This window comes from Colossoma macropomum, unplaced genomic scaffold, assembly GCF_904425465.1.
Source record: "Colossoma macropomum unplaced genomic scaffold, Colossoma_macropomum, whole genome shotgun sequence".
NCBI classification, from domain to species: Eukaryota; Metazoa; Chordata; class Actinopteri; order Characiformes; family Serrasalmidae; genus Colossoma; species Colossoma macropomum.
In genome coordinates this window covers 42,681,440-42,700,882 of record NW_023494788.1, presented here as the reverse complement: position 1 = coordinate 42,700,882, position 19,443 = coordinate 42,681,440, and the positions used below count along the sequence as shown (strand labels likewise).

At 38.0% G+C, this 19,443-nt stretch overlaps 1 protein-coding gene across 2 annotated transcripts; it reads right to left on the bottom strand.

The window, feature by feature from the left end:
- Positions 1 to 398: 398 nt before the first annotated feature.
- p2ry10 (P2Y receptor family member 10) lies at positions 399 to 17,498 on the bottom strand. Of its 2 annotated transcripts, none has more exons than XM_036569428.1 (4): positions 16,930 to 17,232; positions 9,819 to 10,025; positions 8,769 to 9,620; positions 399 to 478 (listed from the first exon to the last, which is right to left on the bottom strand). In XM_036569428.1, the coding sequence occupies exons 2-3, from the start codon at positions 9,995 to 9,997 to the stop codon at positions 8,789 to 8,791; spliced, it is 1,011 nt and encodes a 336-aa protein (XP_036425321.1). In that variant the 5' UTR covers positions 9,998 to 10,025; positions 16,930 to 17,232; the 3' UTR covers positions 399 to 478; positions 8,769 to 8,788. The 2 variants fall into 2 exon arrangements, with proteins under 2 accessions (XP_036425321.1, XP_036425320.1); XM_036569427.1 differs by lacking the exon at positions 399 to 478 and adding an exon at positions 17,246 to 17,498 and having other exon boundaries at positions 7,194 to 9,620; positions 16,930 to 17,109.
- Between the last annotated feature and the right edge of the window lie 1,945 nt (positions 17,499 to 19,443).

The following is a 19,443-nucleotide window of genomic DNA, read 5'->3' as shown; positions in this document are numbered from 1 at the left end:
TCCTGTTTATCTGCACTTTGAGCAACACGTTTGTTTTGAAAATAAACAGAATTCACCTTCTTAAGGTGCCGTATCCTCTAATGTCTGCATCGTGACGGTTTGTGTTTTTTATGTAAGATCTGAATCATGATTTCTTCTCTTTTTCTTTTAAGCAAGACTGAGTCATACTGTAGGAACAGAAGTAGTTCTGCGCACTTAGAGGGTCAACACTATCTCATACCATCTAAAATACCACATCTGAATAGCAACAGCAAAATCCAGATACTAATACACAGTTTGAGGGACCTGAGAACAGAGAACATTCGTTTAGCCCTTTGTGCCTAATTCAGTGGCTGCTTGTTCATCCATTTACATCTGCAGTGGACTTTTCCAAGTATTTGAGCCACCTGGGTTTTGTGGTCTGAGGCCCACCGAGTCCTGTGGCACTCAGAGGCCCCTGGTTGTCGCTGGCCCCGTTGACCTGGTCAGTAATCCATCCCTGAGGAGAAGGAAAAGTATTCTTAACTTTCAATTTAATTTAGTGTAACAAGAATTTTTCAAGTAATTTTTTTAGCATTTTTGGTGAATCGTTCATCGTGAAATGTTAACATTTCAAATTATGTAAAAAAGTAAAAGACTTTGTCAAGATTTTTTGTGTAAGACCAATAATGTGTGAAAACTAAGCTGGTATGAATTCATTGTTTTTGTGATGGCAGGAGAACCAACACGTTCATATATATCCACCTATTCAGGCTACAGCGGTTAAGCCCCACCCACTCACGCCAAGGTATAAGGAGTGTTGCAGCCCAAACTGCTTTTTGAATAAGGTACAATACAGCGCAGCCAATCAGAACAGAGATCATTTACATACTAGTCTTAAAAGCACAGTAAAATAAAAAAGCATGTTTAGTTAAAAGGTATAAAGAGAGGTTGTTAAGTGATCATATTAAAATGAATTATGATTTGTTTGCTATATAAATTCATAGAAATGTGGAGTAAATAAATCAAAGAAAAATGCAGAATAGATGACGCTTTAACAGTGATGTTAACATGGAGGAAAGATGGTAACAATTTATTGTTTATATTATATTAGAACAATTTTATAACAGGCCCTAGTAAGCAACTTAATCATTATCTAGTATCATTATCTTTGTTAATTACTGTTAATTATTACATAATAAATACTTATTAATAAATGGTACTATTTAAATGGTAACCATTTACCCAGTGACACGCAGAAATAATTATTGAATAATCAATAATATTAAATTGTAGAAACAGAATCATTAATAGTTTTAAATAATAATAATATTATTCTTTGAAACAATTTAACTCATAAATTATTTAACTTGAAATATTAAGCCTAATTTTGTCCTTAAAGCATCATTAATCATAATAAGTGGATAATATTGCGTTTTTACATTAATAATCAATAATTGAACCCCTGTTATAAAGGTGCAACTGAACTTTATAATATATTCAGAAAAATGCCATTATTTATTATACTTAAATACGTTTATTAAAAGCATTTAACCTCTTTTTGTGGTCCACATAGTGACCATTCTGCGGGCAGAATATAGTTTTACAACAACAACAACAACATTTATTTTTATAGCACTTTTTACAACTAGTGTCTCAAAGCAGCTTTACAGAAAAGCAGTTTATGGAAGGGTTATCAAAAGAATAAAAATAAAATAAAAATAAAAAGCAGTCCATGTTTAGACGTAAGGAACTGAATCCAGGTCCAAGCCCCCCATCAGTGAGCCAGACGTGACAGTGGCAACAAAAAACTCCCTAGGAGCAACAGGAAGAAACCTTGAGAGGAGCTCAGGTTCGAGGGAGGAACTCATCCTCCTCTGGTTGACCCCGGATGACGAGAGAATGACAGAGCCAATGAGATTTTATCACAGTTTTAGTTAATATAATCAAATATAATATTTGACTGGTAACACTGTCAGATTAACTGGAACACTGTTGGCTCTGTGTGTGAAATGTGACTCTATGTTGAGCTGATAGAAAACAATGAGGGGTAAAGGAGAGGTGAGAACCCCCCACCCCCACCCCCCCTTTCTTCAGATGATTATGAGTACATATTTATTAGTACTCGCTGATTCTGAGTCCGATACCATACTGAGGAACCTACCATTCAGTTAAGCAGTTAGTATAAATGAGCGTTATGTATCTTAGCAGTTAAATCGTTAAACTCATGCTTATATTAAATGATGTGAGTAAGCTAACTATGCTACACTGCTGTACAGCTGTAATTAAAACACGATTCACAGGTTTGAACCCCAATCTGTGTCTTTCAGCAGCAGCACAGCGACAGCAGGAATCACATCTGAGGAGCTCACTTGTGGAGTTTTACATCTCAGGTCTGATGTTTGGCTGGTTGAACCGTAACTGAATGTCCTCTAAAGCCAGACAGACACTGCACGAGTTTAGAGTTCTTGTTCTTTGGTGACTCTCACTGTACACTGAATAAAAACCTCTGATTTACATACACTGTACGAAAACACTCCATGAACAGTTAATATAAAGCCATTTCATCCAAAATAACAGGCTTCAAGTTGAGTGCTGAACATGGAGAAACTGAGCAGCGCTGCTAACACTGAGCACTGAAGCTAAAGTCAGGCGGTGATGTTCACAGTAGGACAGTTCGGTCTTTCTACAGCCTGTTTTACAAAAAACAAAAATCACGTTTATATCTCGCTATTCTTCTCAGTCAAACAGAGTAAAGTCAGCAAAGACAGACTCTGGTAGGAAATGTTGACTTTTCTCTGTTTGGCCTCCGTGTCTCCACCCTTATTGGGAAGCGATTGTGTGTTTAAACAGTCTAAAATCACACAGTGCAGGTCTGGCCAGTGACCAGTGACGGAGTCAGTAACTCCTCTCTGTGTGAGCAGATCCTCCTTCACTGCCATCCTGAGTTGTTTGTTCATTAGTGCAGCAGCTACACTCGGCTTACGGCACACAGTATCAGCGGGTATCGGAATGATGGTATCAGTGAGTTGAGTAAATGAGCACGGTATCGGCCCAATGCCCAATACCAGTACCAGTATCAGTATCGATGCATCCCTAAAAACACTTTTCTAAAAGTTGACCTGCTTCACCTACAAAGATGAAAATCCAGTTCACTTCCAGTTTTGTAAGTCATACACATTTTAAATGTATAATATCACCTATATGACATATATCAACTAAAAAAATCATAGAGCAAAAACTGAAGGATGTCCAGAACAGGCAGAAATGGCATTTTATGGCTGCTGTGAAAAGGAGTTAATTATTTGTCAATAAATAAATGGATAATAATTCAAATGGTAGCTTTTCTTACAGTTCTAGAATCATTCTAGAAAACCAGTTTAAAGTCAGAACACATTTCAGACTTTAAACTGACTTTAGACTAAAATCCTTTTGCTTTGTGTGACTCTATACCTTAATTATGTTTATTTTATTAAAATGTATGATTGAACATTCCGTTTTGTCACTACCACAACAGCCAATCATAAGTGAGATTTTGAGCATAGCTGAGAAAAGTTAGCCAGTACATGACTAACAAACACAGATATTAAACACATAAAATTATAACATTTTGTATTGGAGACAAAGACAGAGATTGCAGACCGTGTGTTCAGACTTTGGGACACATTGACTTCATAACAATGGGCTCTAACTGCTCACCATGTGGCCATGAGGGACAGGGATGCAGCCTCACTTCCTGCTCTAAAATGCAGGGGCGTGGCTAAAACAAGACTCTGCCTACAGACTAAAACTCTTTGTTTTGGTGATGACATGAAAACTAATATTTTAATATTTTAAAAAAATAATAAATCTAAATTAAATAATAAACATAAATCTTTTGACTTCACTTTAGAAGAAATTAAATTTTACAACTTTAACAAAACATTTGAAGTTCAGGTTTGGGACAATAGAAAGTCTTCTATAAATGATGATTTTGTTCATATTTAGCTTATGACGAACTTATTACTGTTTATGTTTAGCTTATTACTGTGAATGTCAAGTTTGCGTAGATAATAATCCTTTTAAATGTTTAAGGTCTGAATACTTATTAGTTTTTTTTAAATTGTGCTTTTTGACGGCAGTTTGAACAAATTCAGTAGAATGATCCGTAAACATTAACAGTCATTAATGATTAATATTGTTTAATTAATTTACTGATTAAATGGTGATTTACAGGGGCTTTTTACCAAAAAGGTCCATGGATATTAAACAAGCTACCTGCATTATCTCTCCTCTGAGGAGCTGAGGGTTGTGTTGTGTGGGCTGCCGTTTTCACGTGGAGCTTCTTTCCAGACAAAGTGCTCATGTGTGCTTGTGAAGTGACAGTTTAACTGCTACCCTTGAGGCTTGGCCGGCCTCCAGCTGCCACTTCCACCTAGTGGAGCAGCTGCTGTAAACTGTTTACCTTACAAACCAGCGGCCTCCTGGGTGTCGGCCCAGCGGTCTCCTGGGTGGCAGCTGTCTGTCAGCGTGAAGCTTCTGAAGGAGAGCGCAAGGACGAGGGGGGAGGGGGGGGGGATTGGGCGTTAATGTAACACAGAACTTTTTGGTAACGCTTTATCTGAAGACTACCTACGAGGGCCTTCTCAACACAAGCAGAAGTGCTGAATAACACGCACTACATGAGTAATTATGTACAGTTCATGTGTCGACATAAAGGCATTTACACTATGATACATTTTTATCATTGTAAATTTCTACCAAAGAGTACAGTTTATATAGCGAAGACCTCCACCTTCTATCCACCGAACTCCACCTTCTATCAGCAGCCAAACGGGTTTCCCTGCTCATCAAAATGGCAAATAACCAGTAACTCAGTGTGTTTACTTTTGATACTTAAGTACACTTATAAACAAGCACTCACTCTTAAACTTTAACTCAAGTAGAAAAATAAAAAAGCCCTTATGTCAATATAGTGTTCACGTCCTAAAACATCTTGCAGATATTGACATAAGCTGTTCATAAGTAGTCAAGTATTGCTTTTTTAATACATTATTCAGGGCTTATACATTTGTTATGAAGGCTGAATGTAGGAAGCCCTAATCGTACCAGTTAAGTAGTTAAGTAGAACTTGTTTTTTGTAGATGATGATTCTCAAATTGTCAAACCAACTGCGTTCGCAAGTTTTGACAGCGGTCCGAAACACGTTTCTCATGATTCACCCTGTCGACCATTTTTGCACCATAAAGTCTTTTTTCATAATAGGTGTTTTATCACTTTATTTACTGAGCTGAAACAGCAGAATTCACACCTACATCATTTTAATCACCCTTTAGTAGCTGTAATGTGGAACTATTTTGAAGCACATAAGTGACTCACGGCAGGGCTGGATACAACTAAACTTAAACCATAAGAGACGTCAGGATTTCCTCTATATACATTAAATTGGTGTATTTTTATATAAAAACACACTGGATGTCATGTACACTTGTAGTCAAATGTTTGGACCTCCATTCAAAATGTTGTTTAGTCCAGGACTAGGCTTGTCTGGGAAACAGGCCCAAAGACATCTTACGACTTATACTTAAATGAAGTTTGTTTGTAAGACGAGTACAAAAGGAAGCAGATGCCGATGTATGAGTTCTCAGCAGATGTAAATCTTCTTGTTAGAGAGAACATCTTGAGTAAAGCTGCATCAAGGCAAAAGGGGCTAATTTCTAAAATAGAAGATTGTTTGGATTGTTTATCACTTTTTTCTGGATTGCAAATTTTCATATGTGTCATTTCATTGTTCTGATGTGCTCATTATTATTCTAAATGATTGAAAATAGTAATATATATATATATATATATATATGTATATATACATATGTATGTATATATATATATATATATATATATACATATATATATATATATATATATATATATATATATATATACACACATATATATACACACCAAAAAAACTTCAATGAGTAAGTGTGTCCAAACTGGTATTGTAAATAATATATTTTAATTAAAATAAATAATTTATTTTATATTAAAATTTTAATTTTACTATGCTGACATTATGCTGATATTTGCTCTAACAGTATTTTTTTCATGAGTCGTGTATTTTGATTAACATATTTTGGATGTACTTAGATTGAGTAGCTCATTTCATCAACACTAAACTATATTGTATATAGTGCATCAATTTAACTAAAATCTGTAGTAAACTAGCCACTCTGACTGCCTACAGGGCACACTGTAATATTTTCACTCCCACTTTTGGCCAAATTGTTCACAAATAGTGAATAAAGTTCAGTCATTTGTAGCATAGATGTTTGTTACTTGAATAAAAGTGATTAATCATGCAAAATGTGAAAGCAGTGTCGTCGGTGCTCTGTTCTCCCCTGCTGGTGACTGCGTGATGCTATGATGTGCAGCAGCGCCGTGCACCGCTCTCCCCCGCAGCTCCTCCACTGAGCACGTTTTGAAGCGAGAGTGGTTCAGTAAATGAGTCATGGAAAAGATCAATAATATCTGGCTTTCTCGAGAGCTTTGGGGTAATCACCTGGCCGGGGTCCTTTGGTAAATTCAGCTGGGTGGAAAGAACATTTGGGGGTGTGCAATGCAAATAAGAAGCACGTACATCTGAGTCTGTATGAGGAAACCACTGAAATAGAGAGGTTTGTTTGTTATTTACAGTAGTTTCACAAACACTTCACAGTGAAATTTTGCATACAGTGGCAAGAAATGAGTACAGTGAAGTCCAAATGTCTGAGAGCACGTTTGAAAATCTGGGTCTCTTCTTTTTTTTCATGTCAATCAGGAAATAAAGAACAGAACCTTTTAGAACTGTACAAACTTTAAAACAAAGAAAAATGTAAAGTACGATGTAGACGCAGTATTGAAGATTCCGCTCTGTCTGTATGACATTATTACGTAAGCAGATCTGTGACATAGTAAAGGCTGTTTTGTACAAAGTCAGATTTTTTTTAGTCTCATCTGTTGATCTACTCATCAGAGGCTTGTGGAGTCTTGAGTTCACAATCATTTAAACATTAAAGCAGAAGGAAGAGGGAGGCAGACCTAATGCTAAAACAATCCAAGATTCATGTAAATATTTCACTAATATGCTAATATTTATGCTATTAAAATAATTTGTAATGGAAAATTTGCATTCATTTAGAAAAGAATGCAAAACAGAAGCATTGAACCACTGTATATAAGAGAAAACAGGATACAGTAAATACCAGAACAACATTATAAAAGCATTCATCAATGATTTTATTTACAACCTCTTATAACACTGACAGGAATAAACATGCCTACAATTGCTTTAGCTTATTATTATTACTATTATTACTACTATTATTATTACCGGGAAGGAAAAAGTACAGCGAAACAATACTTATGTGAAAGTTTGAGTACTTCGTCAAAATCTTACTCAAAGCGGAAGTACAGAGTCAGAAATCTACTTGAGTGAAATTGAAAATATCGATTGCACAAAGACAAATTAGCATAGTTAGGGGTTTGAATTACCATGAGATGAATTTGGTTGGGTGTTTAATAAAAAAACAATACCTTCAAATGTTCAGGAGCTCAGATCAAGTGATGGTCGGTAAGAGAAAAACCTCCTGGCCTTATAGATGTATGTAATGAACACTTTAAAGGGCTAAATGAACAATTTTTCTGTAAATGTAATTAAGAAAAAAAAAAGCACAAGTATTTAATTCCAATAATACTTGAATAAAGTACAAATCAATAATACTTCAGTATGGAAATAAAGTAAAACTACTCAAGTATTTTCCACCCGTGATTGTTACTTGCATTTTACTGATGGCAATCAGTGATACATCGATTGTTCAGTTCAGAGAAGATATGACACTCTCAGTTCTGCCTATTTCAGTTCACTACAAAACCATATAAAATTAAACAAAGTTAGAATTACTTTGTCAGCTTTGTATTATCTGTAAAATGAGGATGATGCTCTACTGAGAGGCAGCATTCATAAGGCTACATAGGCTTATGACAGTTGTCACAAAAGGCTATAACCTGTTAACGTTGCTCTTCAGTAGTGTCACCAAAATAAAACACATCATCGCTGTCAGAACAAAAACCTCGTATCTCAACAAAGTAACTTTACAGGAGAGGCAAAAACCCCTTAACTGAATGTAGGTTAATGCAAAAGGGTTGCATTCTTAGTCATTTTTGACCATTTTTATTGGTCCATCTGTCATGAAGTTTTGACACAGTGTGAATGTCAGCTGGAGCCTTCAACTCATGCAAAAAAAAAGGCAAAAATGGAGATGGAAGGATTTGCTCTGACAGCAACGTCACGCCTTTAAGTGCTTGTTTTCATCATGTTTGTTTTAGTGCAATAACATAGTAAGAGCACATTCTACTAGGATTACGTTTACATAAGAACCCAACACAGTATGTCTTTATCTTCCCTTTAAAACTAGGTCACTGAGTCTGAACATGGGCAAAAACCTTTAGTCCTGTATTTCAGAGGGTCCAGACAGTCAGTTGTACTGATTAATCAGTTCTGCTCTGATGTTGGTCCTGTGTTTTCTCTGGACAGCCACTCTGAGTGGTGACCCTCGAGACAGTTCTCTCCATTACAAACAGACAAAATACTGTATTGTGGTTGTACCTACAATTCTTCTTTAAAAACAGTTCAAGGTTATTTTTTTAAGCTCTACAGTGTCAAAACTACAGCCACCATCCTTCAGTTCCCTCGTCACAGTGCAGCTTGAAACAATGAGTGGAAAAAGTGCGTCACGGAGAAGAAGAGGGAGAGAAAGAAGCAGCGCAAGGAGACACTGGCTACTAATGCATACCTGTGAAGGTCTAGAAGAGCTCATTCTTTATAGGAGGAGGTGCTCTCCAGACTCATCAGCCGGCCTCTCAGCACTGAGCTGCCATGACGGCTGAGCTGCTGTCGGAACTCCGTGGTGAGGAAGTAGTATATGAGTGGATTCAGGCAGCAGTTGAGGCTGGCTATGCACAGAGAGATGGGATGGAACTGTTTAACTGCCTGTCTCATGGTGCACTCGGTAATGAGGTCCTGTGAGACCATCATGTACAGCAGAAAGTTGACGTGGTACGGAGCGAAGCAGAAGAGGAACACTCCCGTACACACCAGCACCATGCGCAAGGCCCTCTTCTTGTCATTGACCGAGTGGCCAGCCTGAGTGCTCTGCTGCAAGGAGCGCACAATGAAGTAGGAGCAGAAGCCGATGATGATCAGCGGGATCACGAAGCCCAGGAGCTCCCCGAAGGCCATCATCGTTACAGCAGTGCCCAGTTTCAGCTTCCGCATGGGCAAGTCTTTGAAGCAGCTCGTCCCATTTTTCTGCTCTGAGTTGGTCCTCATCAAGATGAAGGGAGAGCAGCAGAGGCCTACCACCAGCCACACCGCAATGCTAATGCGTACGTCGTAGCGCCGCTTCCACTTCTTGGCACAGAAGGGGTGCATCAGGAAGGCACAGCGCTGGAGGCTGATGCAAGCCAAGAAGGCGATGCTGGCGTACATATTGAGATATTTCAGGTAGAAGCAGAGCAGGCACATTCCCTGCCCAAACGGCCAGGAGTGGGTGAAGTAGTAGTAGATACGCAGTGGCAGGGAAAGGACGTGGGCGAGGTCAGCCACAGCCAGATTGATCATGAAGATGATGGCTTTGGTCTTCTTGCTGTAAAGTAGAAAAGCAATAAAGAACATCAGTTCCGTCCATGTCAGAGAGAGAAGTAATTCTGGCATGTTGAGTTGAGATGCTCTCCGCACGCCTACACAGACTTACAGTCATTTCACAAGGTCGTGGGTGTGTCATACTTAGGCCACTTCTGCAGCACGTTTTTCAGAAGATGTCTGCCCGTCAAAAAAGACTCACCTTATGAAGCGACACAGCACCCAGAGAGCGATGCTGTTTCCTAGCAAGCCTGGGATGAAGATGAGCAGGTAGAAGTAGGTGTACAGATTATACATGTGTTCTTCCCAGGAGGTCATGTTGTAGGAGCAGTTCACTCTGGTTGAGTTGTGCTCCACGCATGCGGCATTCGGACAGGTCATCTTGGCACCGCAGCGTCATTTATCTTAACTGGAACACGAAAAAAAGCAGATCTTTAAAGCCACACATTGATGGACAGTTTGCTGTTTGATTTTGTCACTGTTGGAGCAGAACCTTCTCCATTTTTGTTGTATTTCAGCATTTAGGCACCAGAGTGTAATTGCTGACAGGCAGATTAGAATATGTTTTAGCTTGTAGCAGTTTCACTATGACTCTTTTACCGTGAAACAAGGCCTGGTATAGAGCAGCCATGCATTTATGGTTCCCATAAATTGTGTTAGTCTCATAGAAGATCGAGAAGCCCCTGAAGATTCCCCTCCATTAAAATTTTATGATAAATGGATCTGTAGAATTATTTTGAAAAAAACAAACATATTCCATTAACTTCCATTTAAAGTTAAAAACATTTTTTCCTTCTCATGTAAAGTTGCCATTTTGGAGACATAAGGTTTTGTCACGAAAGCAGGGATTTAATGAAGGTCGCCTTAAAGCTGCTGCAGTGCTTATTATGCTTATGCTTATTTTACAATACGGTACATACTTAATACCTTAATGTTTAATAGTGTTTAATGGGTAATTATGTAAGATACCAGTAATGACACATACTTTGCTTATAAGGTATTAAAGTTCATTATGCGAAAAATACCAGGTATGTGCAGCAGCCAAAAAAAAGGATGCAACAAAAGCTTCTTTGAGCGATGCTTCCCTAAAGAACCATGTTTGATAGGAAGATTTGTGCATTTCAACAATCATTTCGACCCAGAAGGATAAGCGGTTTAGATGATGTATGTATGTATGTATGTATGTATGGTATTGTTTACCTTAATACTTACTATATACTTACATATTCAACTTGTGACAAATCTTACTTTTACGTACTGCATAATTACATCGTAGCACTGTGATGCAGTTATTATTCATTTTTTAACCTACAAACCTGTTTCCAAAAAAGTTGGGGCGCTGTGCAAATTGTAAATAAAAACAAAATGTAATGAAGCGCAAATCATTTAAACCCTATATTTAATTGAAAATAGTACAAAGACAACACATCAAATGTTGAAACTGAGAAATTTGTCCTTTAGAAAAGTATATGCTCATTTTGAATTTGATGTCAGTGACATCTTTCAAAAAAGTTGGGACATGAGCAACAAAAGACTGACAAAATTTTGTAATGCAAAAACAAAAAATCTGGTGGCTAAATGGCAACAGGTTGGTAACATGACTGAGTATAAAAGAGAATCTCAGAGAGGCGGAGTCTTTCAGAAGTAAAGATGAGGAGGGGTTCACCACTCTGTGAAACACTGCACGATCAAACAGTGCAACAATTCAAGAATAACAAAAATAGCAAAGAACGTTTGCTTTTCATCATCTACGGTACAAAATAACATTAAAGACTCAGAGAATCTGGAGAAATCTCTGTATGTAAGGGACGAGGCCAAAAACCAGTATTTGCTGGTTGTGATCTTTGGGCCCTCAGGCAGCACTGCATTAAAAACAGACATGATTCTGTAGTGGAAATCACTGCATGGGCTCAGAAACACTTCTGAAAACCACTGTCTGAACACAGTTCATCACTGCATCCACAAATGCAAGTTAAAACTCTAAAACATAAAGAAGAAACTGTACATAAAAAGGATCTACAAATGCTGCCACCTTCCCTGGGCCTGAGCTCATTTAAGATGGACTGAGGCAAAGTAGAAAAGTGTCTTGTCTTTTGGCAAATCAAAATTTAAAATTCTTTTTAGAAAAAATAGACATTGCATCCTCCGGCTTATTATCAGCGCACAGTTCAAAAACCAGCGTCTGTGATAGTGTGAGTGGTATACATGACATGGGTGACGTGCACATCTGTGAAGGCACCATTAATGCTGAACCATATATACTGGTTTTGGCAACATATGCTGCCATCCAGACGACGTCTTTTTCAGGGAAGGCCTTGATTATTTCAGCAAGACAATGTAAAACCACATTCTGCATGTATTACAGCAGCATTGCTCCATGTTAGAAGAGTCTGGGTGCTAAACTGACCTGCCTGCAGTGCAGACCTACTCATACGACCCTGAACTGTTGAGCAGCTGAAATCCTGTATCAAGCAAGAACAGGAAAACTTTTCACTTTCTAAACTACAGCAGTGTCTCCTCAGTTCACCAACGCTTACAGAGTGTTGTTAAAAGAAGAGGTAATGAAACACAGTGGTAAACAGGCCCCCGTCCCAACTTTTTTTGTTCATGTTGCTTGCAGCAAATTTAAAAAAGGCATATATTTTTCAAAAAACAATATAATTTCTCAGTTTTAATATTTGCTATGCTGTTTTTGTACTATTTTCAAGAAAACACAAGGTTCAAATGATTTGCATATCATTGTTTTTGTCTAGTCTGATGAATGAGTACACAGTATAATCTCCATTTTTGAATATACAATATAACATTTTTTACTTCCTGTCAAAATACTTTCAGTAGTTGTTGTAAGTGTGGTTTTCTCATGCAGTGCGTATGTGCAGAGATGTAGCACTGGCACAGATCCAATCAGCAATGGGGTCTGATGTCTTAGAATGAATGCGCTGCACCAAGCTAAACCATTAAATACTGTCACTGCCCCCCACCCCCATATATATATATATATATATATATATATATATATATATATATATATATAAACTTTACAGGAGAAGGTAAACAATTTCTGAACTTTCAATGCTAATTAATGTAAAGAGATTTTTATTGGTCCAGTAATTATGAAATTTCCACTCAACATAAAGAGCAGCTGCCGAGCTCAAATGATGTAGAAAAGTAAGCTCTATACTTCTGAATAGCTGTGAGGAGGTGATGATAATACTGAATGACTGTAATATTTAATACTGTTTCCATATGCATTAATAACAAATTTATAGTTTAAGATTCACTCAAATGTATGAAATGAAATGAAAATGCTTGAATGGAATTTTGATATTGCTTTGAAACCTTTACTCTGTTTGTCGACCCTCTGAGGCTTTTTTGTGCACTAAAACGTGTAGGTTTTGACATTCATGTAGTTGATGTTGCATAAAAACGTTATATTCCCCTTTTTTGTTTTGCATAATCTCCAGTTTATCTCCAGTTACCTCTGTGCTGTGTAAACATTTCATAATGAATGGACAAACATTTCTTGGCATACATCTTGTTAAAACCTCTGTTAAAATTTAGAATTGTTTTGTCCTTCTCCTGTAAAATTGCCATTTTAGAGATATGAGTTTTTGTTCTGATAGAGACGATAAACAAACTGAAGAGCGTTTGATCAGGTGATCTCGTTCTCAGAAATTAGATCTTTATCTTTCTTTTGTCACACGCTGTTTACTCCAACCACTGCTGATTTAGTCATTTCTAATGTTAAATCTAACATCTTTTCTCATGTTAACAGATATAAAATCCCAACTCCGCTGTAAACACATTTATCACCTTCCAGGCTGATTGTGGTTTGCATCACCTGCATGAAACGTGATCTAAATGAATAGCAAATGAAATGGGGAACTAGGGACAAAGGTCAGTAATGAAAGTCAGCAGAACCCTCAAATGCCAGAGCTGGAACTTACGTGTCTGGAAGGAAGCAATTTAAAGAGATATTTAAGTCAGTTTAACAGATTATCTACAAACACAACAGCCGGGGAACAGTTTACCACCAAATCCAGCCCATGCATTGATTGACAGGTGCTCAAAGAAGCCAATAAAACCACATCAGTGAAGGTGCAAGGCCTTTTACGTCAAATGTCAGCTGTGAGACTACAAACTACTACACACTAATACAAACTCTCTCAGTGTGGAAAGTCAGGAAGGAAACTGTAGCTGCTGTTATAAAGCAAACCCAGACCATCTCATCAGTGCATTATAATACTAGCAGCGCCGTTTTACATCTGCAGTCGTGCATTTTCAAAAATACCTCTTTAAAGGTTCTTTAGTGAAGACAGGGGTTGTTATGATATCAAGCTTGTTTCAGCAGAAGAACCCTTTTTGAGTGTTCATGGTTCCAGGCAGAGCTGTTGTCTTTACTAAAGAACCCTCGAAGAGCCGTCTTCTTTAAGAGTGAACATTCTGGGTTATTTGTCAGTTTGAGTCACTTTATTGAGGTTCACACCTTTAAAATATTGAAAAGGTCTGAACATTTCAGCTGTTGCAGTGACATACAGCGCTGTGCAAACGAGGCCACCCTTCATTTTTCATTTACAGTCAAAGTGGCCTTAAGTACAAGTTATTCGTTGTCTGAAGATTTTTATGAAGATATTACATATAACAGAATCCAAAACTGGAGTTTAAAAATTATTATAAGATATAGAGAGAATAGGATCCCAATAGCCACGCAAGACCTGGTAGACAAGCAAAACAAGCATGTATCTCTGATCATTAAGCTCCACTTCTCGCTTCATATTGGAACACATCCGCAGGTGTTTCTGACCGTCCTTCTGTGAGGAGACAATTCTTATGTTATGAATGTGAAAGAATGTGCAGGTGTTAAGAAGTCATTACTGAGAAAAGCAACTTGCAAATCAAACAAAGAAGCTGCTGGTGCTCTCAGAACGATGAATTGACCTCCCCAAAGTCCAGAATTTAATATCACTGAATGAGTTTGGGATTACTTCCATCATGAGAAGCAGAAACTACAACCAACTTCTAAGACTGAACTTTAGAGGTGTGAGCCTAAAGCAAGTCCTTTAAAAAGATATTCTTTTCACTAAATACTGAAAAAAGATATTATATTTAATTGTTGAGGCTTCGCTGTAATTTTCTCTAAAATATCTGCCTTTTACAAACATTGAAAATGAATAACTTGTAGTTAATGACCATTCTGACTGGAAATAAATGAAGGGCAGGGGTCTTTGTGCTGTGTGTATATACATAGTCTGCTATCTGAACACTGAGCTTGTGTTAGGCTAAATGTCACTTTCCCTTTGAGAATAATACTTGATGCCATTATTGGAAACTAATTAATGAATGAAACTGTATGTGATAAACTTTGAGTATTTGAAGTGTGTCGTGTTACAGAGGCCTCGTTACGCTGTTTTTTATCTCTTGTGTGATAGAAATACAAAACTTGACGCCACACACTACTCATGACGCACTTTTGAAAAGCATGAGAATCTTGTTGGTATCTGTGGTCACGTTCTCACCACAACTACTTTACATGATCTGGCTCCTCAGTATTTGACTCAGTCGCTGGTCTGCCGGCCCACCTTCACGCTTAAATTCTCTTTTCAGCTTTGGTTAGTCAGCAGGAAATGGAACTCTCTGCTATAAAGTTGTTTACGTACTTAGTTGCTTAGTTACAGCAGAAATTCATCTGCAAGTGTTCAGGCCTTGTTTATGGATTGTTTATCTAAATGTCTGATTTGTCTGTATATGAGCTGCTTATTATTTATGAATTTGTTTATTTGTAATTCTTACAAATTGTCCTCGTTAATAGTAGTCACAGTAATATTTAACCTTCTTCTAATGTGTTATTTATATTAACAATACTTATGGTGATATGTAGCTGTTATAACCATATTATATGTTATAACAATGTGTTATTTATATTTTTAATAGTAAAAATGATTATAAAAATGATACCAAAGGTAGAAGTTATAGTTTTTATACATTAGCAATAGGGTGAAAAACTTTCTGGACTGCTGTGCTAGATGACCATACTGTACGGTCATGACTGTAGACCCCACCCTCATCTCGCACATATTTATGCATACATCTTCAAATATTTACAAATATGTATCAGTTAAACTACATAAATTAAGGAAAAAAGCCAGTTAAAGCAGATTGAATAGACTAATTATTAAGTTATCTGCGCAGTTGTGAATCATTTATGCTGGTCAATCTGTCAGATTTACTTAAACTAATTGCTTCAGTAATGACAACAGGATGTGGTTGGGAATCAACAAAGCAGTTCTCTTATCTACAGTACCATGGGGGAACCAGTGTTCCTGCCATTCAGCTCAAGCCCTAGACATCTTTCACAAGTGCCAACTCCCTTCCTGCGCTGCTCTCGGAGAGGAGGGGGGAAGTGTTTTTGTGGTTAGTAAAAGAGCAGGAGAGAGAAAAGCCTGAGAGAGCAGACAGGTGTGGGAAATATACTGTTGGGAAGATGCCCTGACAGTGACGGCTGCTTCCTCCATGGAACACGCTTGTTTTCAATCAAGGCCAAAGCAACAGTGAACGTTATCTGTGCTCTATTTTCTGTTACTCTACTAGGCTGTGACATACGTTTCTCGTATTTTGGTTCCAGCTTGCAAATGGTACATTGAACATTTTGGCTAATCTAATATACCCAAAGCTGAGAAGCTCTGCACGAATGCACCCACAGATTTTCACAACTGTGCAAACACCATATGGGTTAGTTATATTTTTGCTTCTGATGCAACATCCTCTCTGATTATGTTATTGCTCAAAAGCAGACTGCACATTATTCCCTCCAACGCTGGCTTCCGCAGGATCGGTACCAGCATACAGTTACGTTGTGTTCACTTTAACAGAAGCTCATGATTCCTACAGTATAGTTAGATTAATACAGGTGTATTATCAGCACTGCAGCACAGATGAGCACCTCTGGCTGGTATGCTTCAAACAGCATATATGAAGACTGCTTACACATTAAAAAGATGTTCTACTTTGATCACTGATGTACTTTATCTGCACCATTTGAAGTCTCTATCAAAGAAAAACAGGCCTGCTGCAGCAAATATGATGACTTTTCCTATAAGCAGATACATTCACACTAACTTTTGCACTCATATACCTTTCGCCTGTACCTCCAACAACGTCAAAATAACAGTCCAACTACTCGTACCCTAAGCAAGCTTTTGTCAAGGTTGCCACCCTGAGTTGTCTCTTCAGCTACCCACGACACACAAAGAGCAGACAAACAGATGTTCCTTTTGCTTTTGGCTTTTCCTTTCATGTTCTGTGGAAACCCCTACCTGGAGTCTGCAGGTGTCTGTTGAGTGGCTTCCAGTGCTGGCGGTGTCAAACGCTGAGCTGTCGTCTCTGATGTGCCACCGTGTTCTCCCCTCCTTTCTGTGCAAGAAGGAAGTAGCCCCTTATCAGAACTGAGCGTGTCTCGCTGTTTGATGCAGTGTTATGCTCCTCGCACTGGAGTCCTAGCAGTGAAAAGCTCAGAATGAGACTGAAACCGTAGCTCAGTGGAACAGTGTATGAGAACCCAACTGAGCACATGTATTTGTCCTCAATCACACCAGAAATGATACTACAGAGAAACTGCATGACTGCACAAACCTTCAGGCCATACAAATGCCTTTTCAGTCTGTACCTCCTCCAGGGGGTTTTGGCGCATGTTCTTCAGTGGTTCTTCAATGCCTGGCTTTGTGACGTGCTTCTGTATTGTAGAACTGGTTGCTAGTTTGTTTATATTCATGCTGCACATTGTCGTTGTCGTGTCCTTATCTGGCTGGGGCTGTTCTGTAACACTAGATCCAAGCCCAAGAAGGGGTATATATAGCTGTGACTTTCCTATTCCTAGAACCTGGATGGCTTAGTTCTATAAATGAAAAGGTGATAAAAGCAGGACGAAACGTGTTATCATCCCTCATACACACAGTTCAGTAGAATCCAAAGAAACTGATAAGATCTGCTGGTCTTGTTATAACAGGATGTCAGCGCTGTTAGTTGCAAAATTCAACATGCAGTATGAGGATCGGGTGGTCAGAACGACTTACAACATTCAGTCAGTTATGCAGGCAAGCAGATGTTTGTTTGCATGAGGTCCAATCCTCTTTAATCCCTACCAGTCACGAGTTAGACAGGTTTGAATCTGACTTTCTGAGTTTAATCCAGTTGTTTTAATGTCAAAATGACAAACACGTGATGTTGCTTTTCTCAGTATAAGACTGTCTACACAACAACCCTTTTCACCGAATTCAAATCAGTATAAAATGTCCCCTCTTGTGTTTCTGAAAACATCTGGGGTATCCGTTGAAAGTTTTGGTTACACTTTTATGTAGGGCAGTGTTTACATAACACATACATAAGCTTGCCATGGCAACTGACATAATCATTTATAAAGGGGTCGTCTGTCTTAAAAGCTGCTTTTTCCAACTGTGAGATCAAGCTGACGTAACAGGTCAGGAGTCAGGTCAGGAGTTTGGTCAGAAGGTTTTTGTGACAGTTTTATGGGTGAAATGAAGCATGTTAGAACTGACTTTGTAGCTTAGTGTTTATCACACTGACAAAATGCTAATGTGACATTTAAAAAGTGCCGAGTTAAAAACAACACAACTAGAATCTTGTTCATAACCAAACACTCACTAAACAAGAGAACATATGCTGGATTAATCTGACCCAGCATCACTGTGTTATAGTAATAACCCAACAGTCAGGGTCATAAGACACCCTCATATATGATCACTTACACTGGGTTGTTTTTAATCTTTTGTTGAGTTACTGTCTAAGATTTTGTTACATGCTCAATAATAACAGACTGTTCAGTTAAAAAGTCTTTTTAATACAACATCCAATGTAAGTTTGATGCGAGTGGTAAAATAAGCTCTAGTCTAACCAGGTTTGCTGGGTGAACTAAAGGGCTCGGCTTCCCGAATGCATCTTAGTACAAAGATGTTTCTTTTGGGAGGCCCAGCCTGGGTTAGTTGTGTAACTCAGCTAAAAGGCTAACATTACCCAGCATAAAATTATTACTCTCGTTTTAATGTCTGCTAAAAATGATCTAATATTCAGCTCTAAACATCCACAAATGTCATATAATGAGCTACACATACTAGTGATCCTCCACTAAGACACTGAGAACAAACTTTATAGTGAGCTAAAGTTAGCTGAGAATCTTTCCAGTCAGAAAAAAGCCTATATTTCGTGGAAGTTTACTGACTCATTCCTGTCAGTGGCTCTGAGCCACGGCCTGATAAGAAGCTGTTTAACCGACTCTGTTCTAATTGGTTAGTTATTATCTGAAAAGTAACTGACTGGCTGATTTGTTATTGAGACAGTCACTAAAGAAGCACCACGGACATACCCAACAGACGTAACCCGGAGTTTTGGAAGAAAAAAAAAACCCCAAAGTTTTGAATTCACACTTTTGTCTATGAATGCAAAAAATTAATTAATTCTCATGGCGATACGCTTTTGTTATTGTTGCAGGTTCTAAGAGTTAAGCGGTGAATCACGCTGCGTCAGACTCCCTTTAATTTCCTATTTTTACAATTGGAATTTTCGCCTTCATGCACAGAGAGGAAGTCTGATGGCTTTACGGTTCTCACTGGAGGGTGATTTTCACAAAGTTATGAATTCTGTAACATGTTGTATTTAATGTTGTTCCTTTGGTGCAACTTCTAGATTTTGTACTCTACCAGCAGCTGTTTTTGAGTTGTTTACTTTAAATGTGCTCTAAACAAGTCTTTAACTGTTGAACTTGGCCTGCTGAATTTCCTTGGGCTCTTTCACAGGAACATTTGTGGTAACATCCC

Bases quoted from the DNA above. Each gene is read 5' to 3' on its own strand.
- p2ry10 (XM_036569427.1), bottom strand. From the start codon at position 9,997: ATGACCTGTCCGAATGCCGCATGCGTGGAGCACAACTCAACCAGAGTG. The intron at 9,621-9,818 runs GTGAGTCTTTTT...TCTACTTTACAG, and splicing joins GTGCTGTGTCGCTTCATAAG to CAAGAAGACCAAAGCCATCA.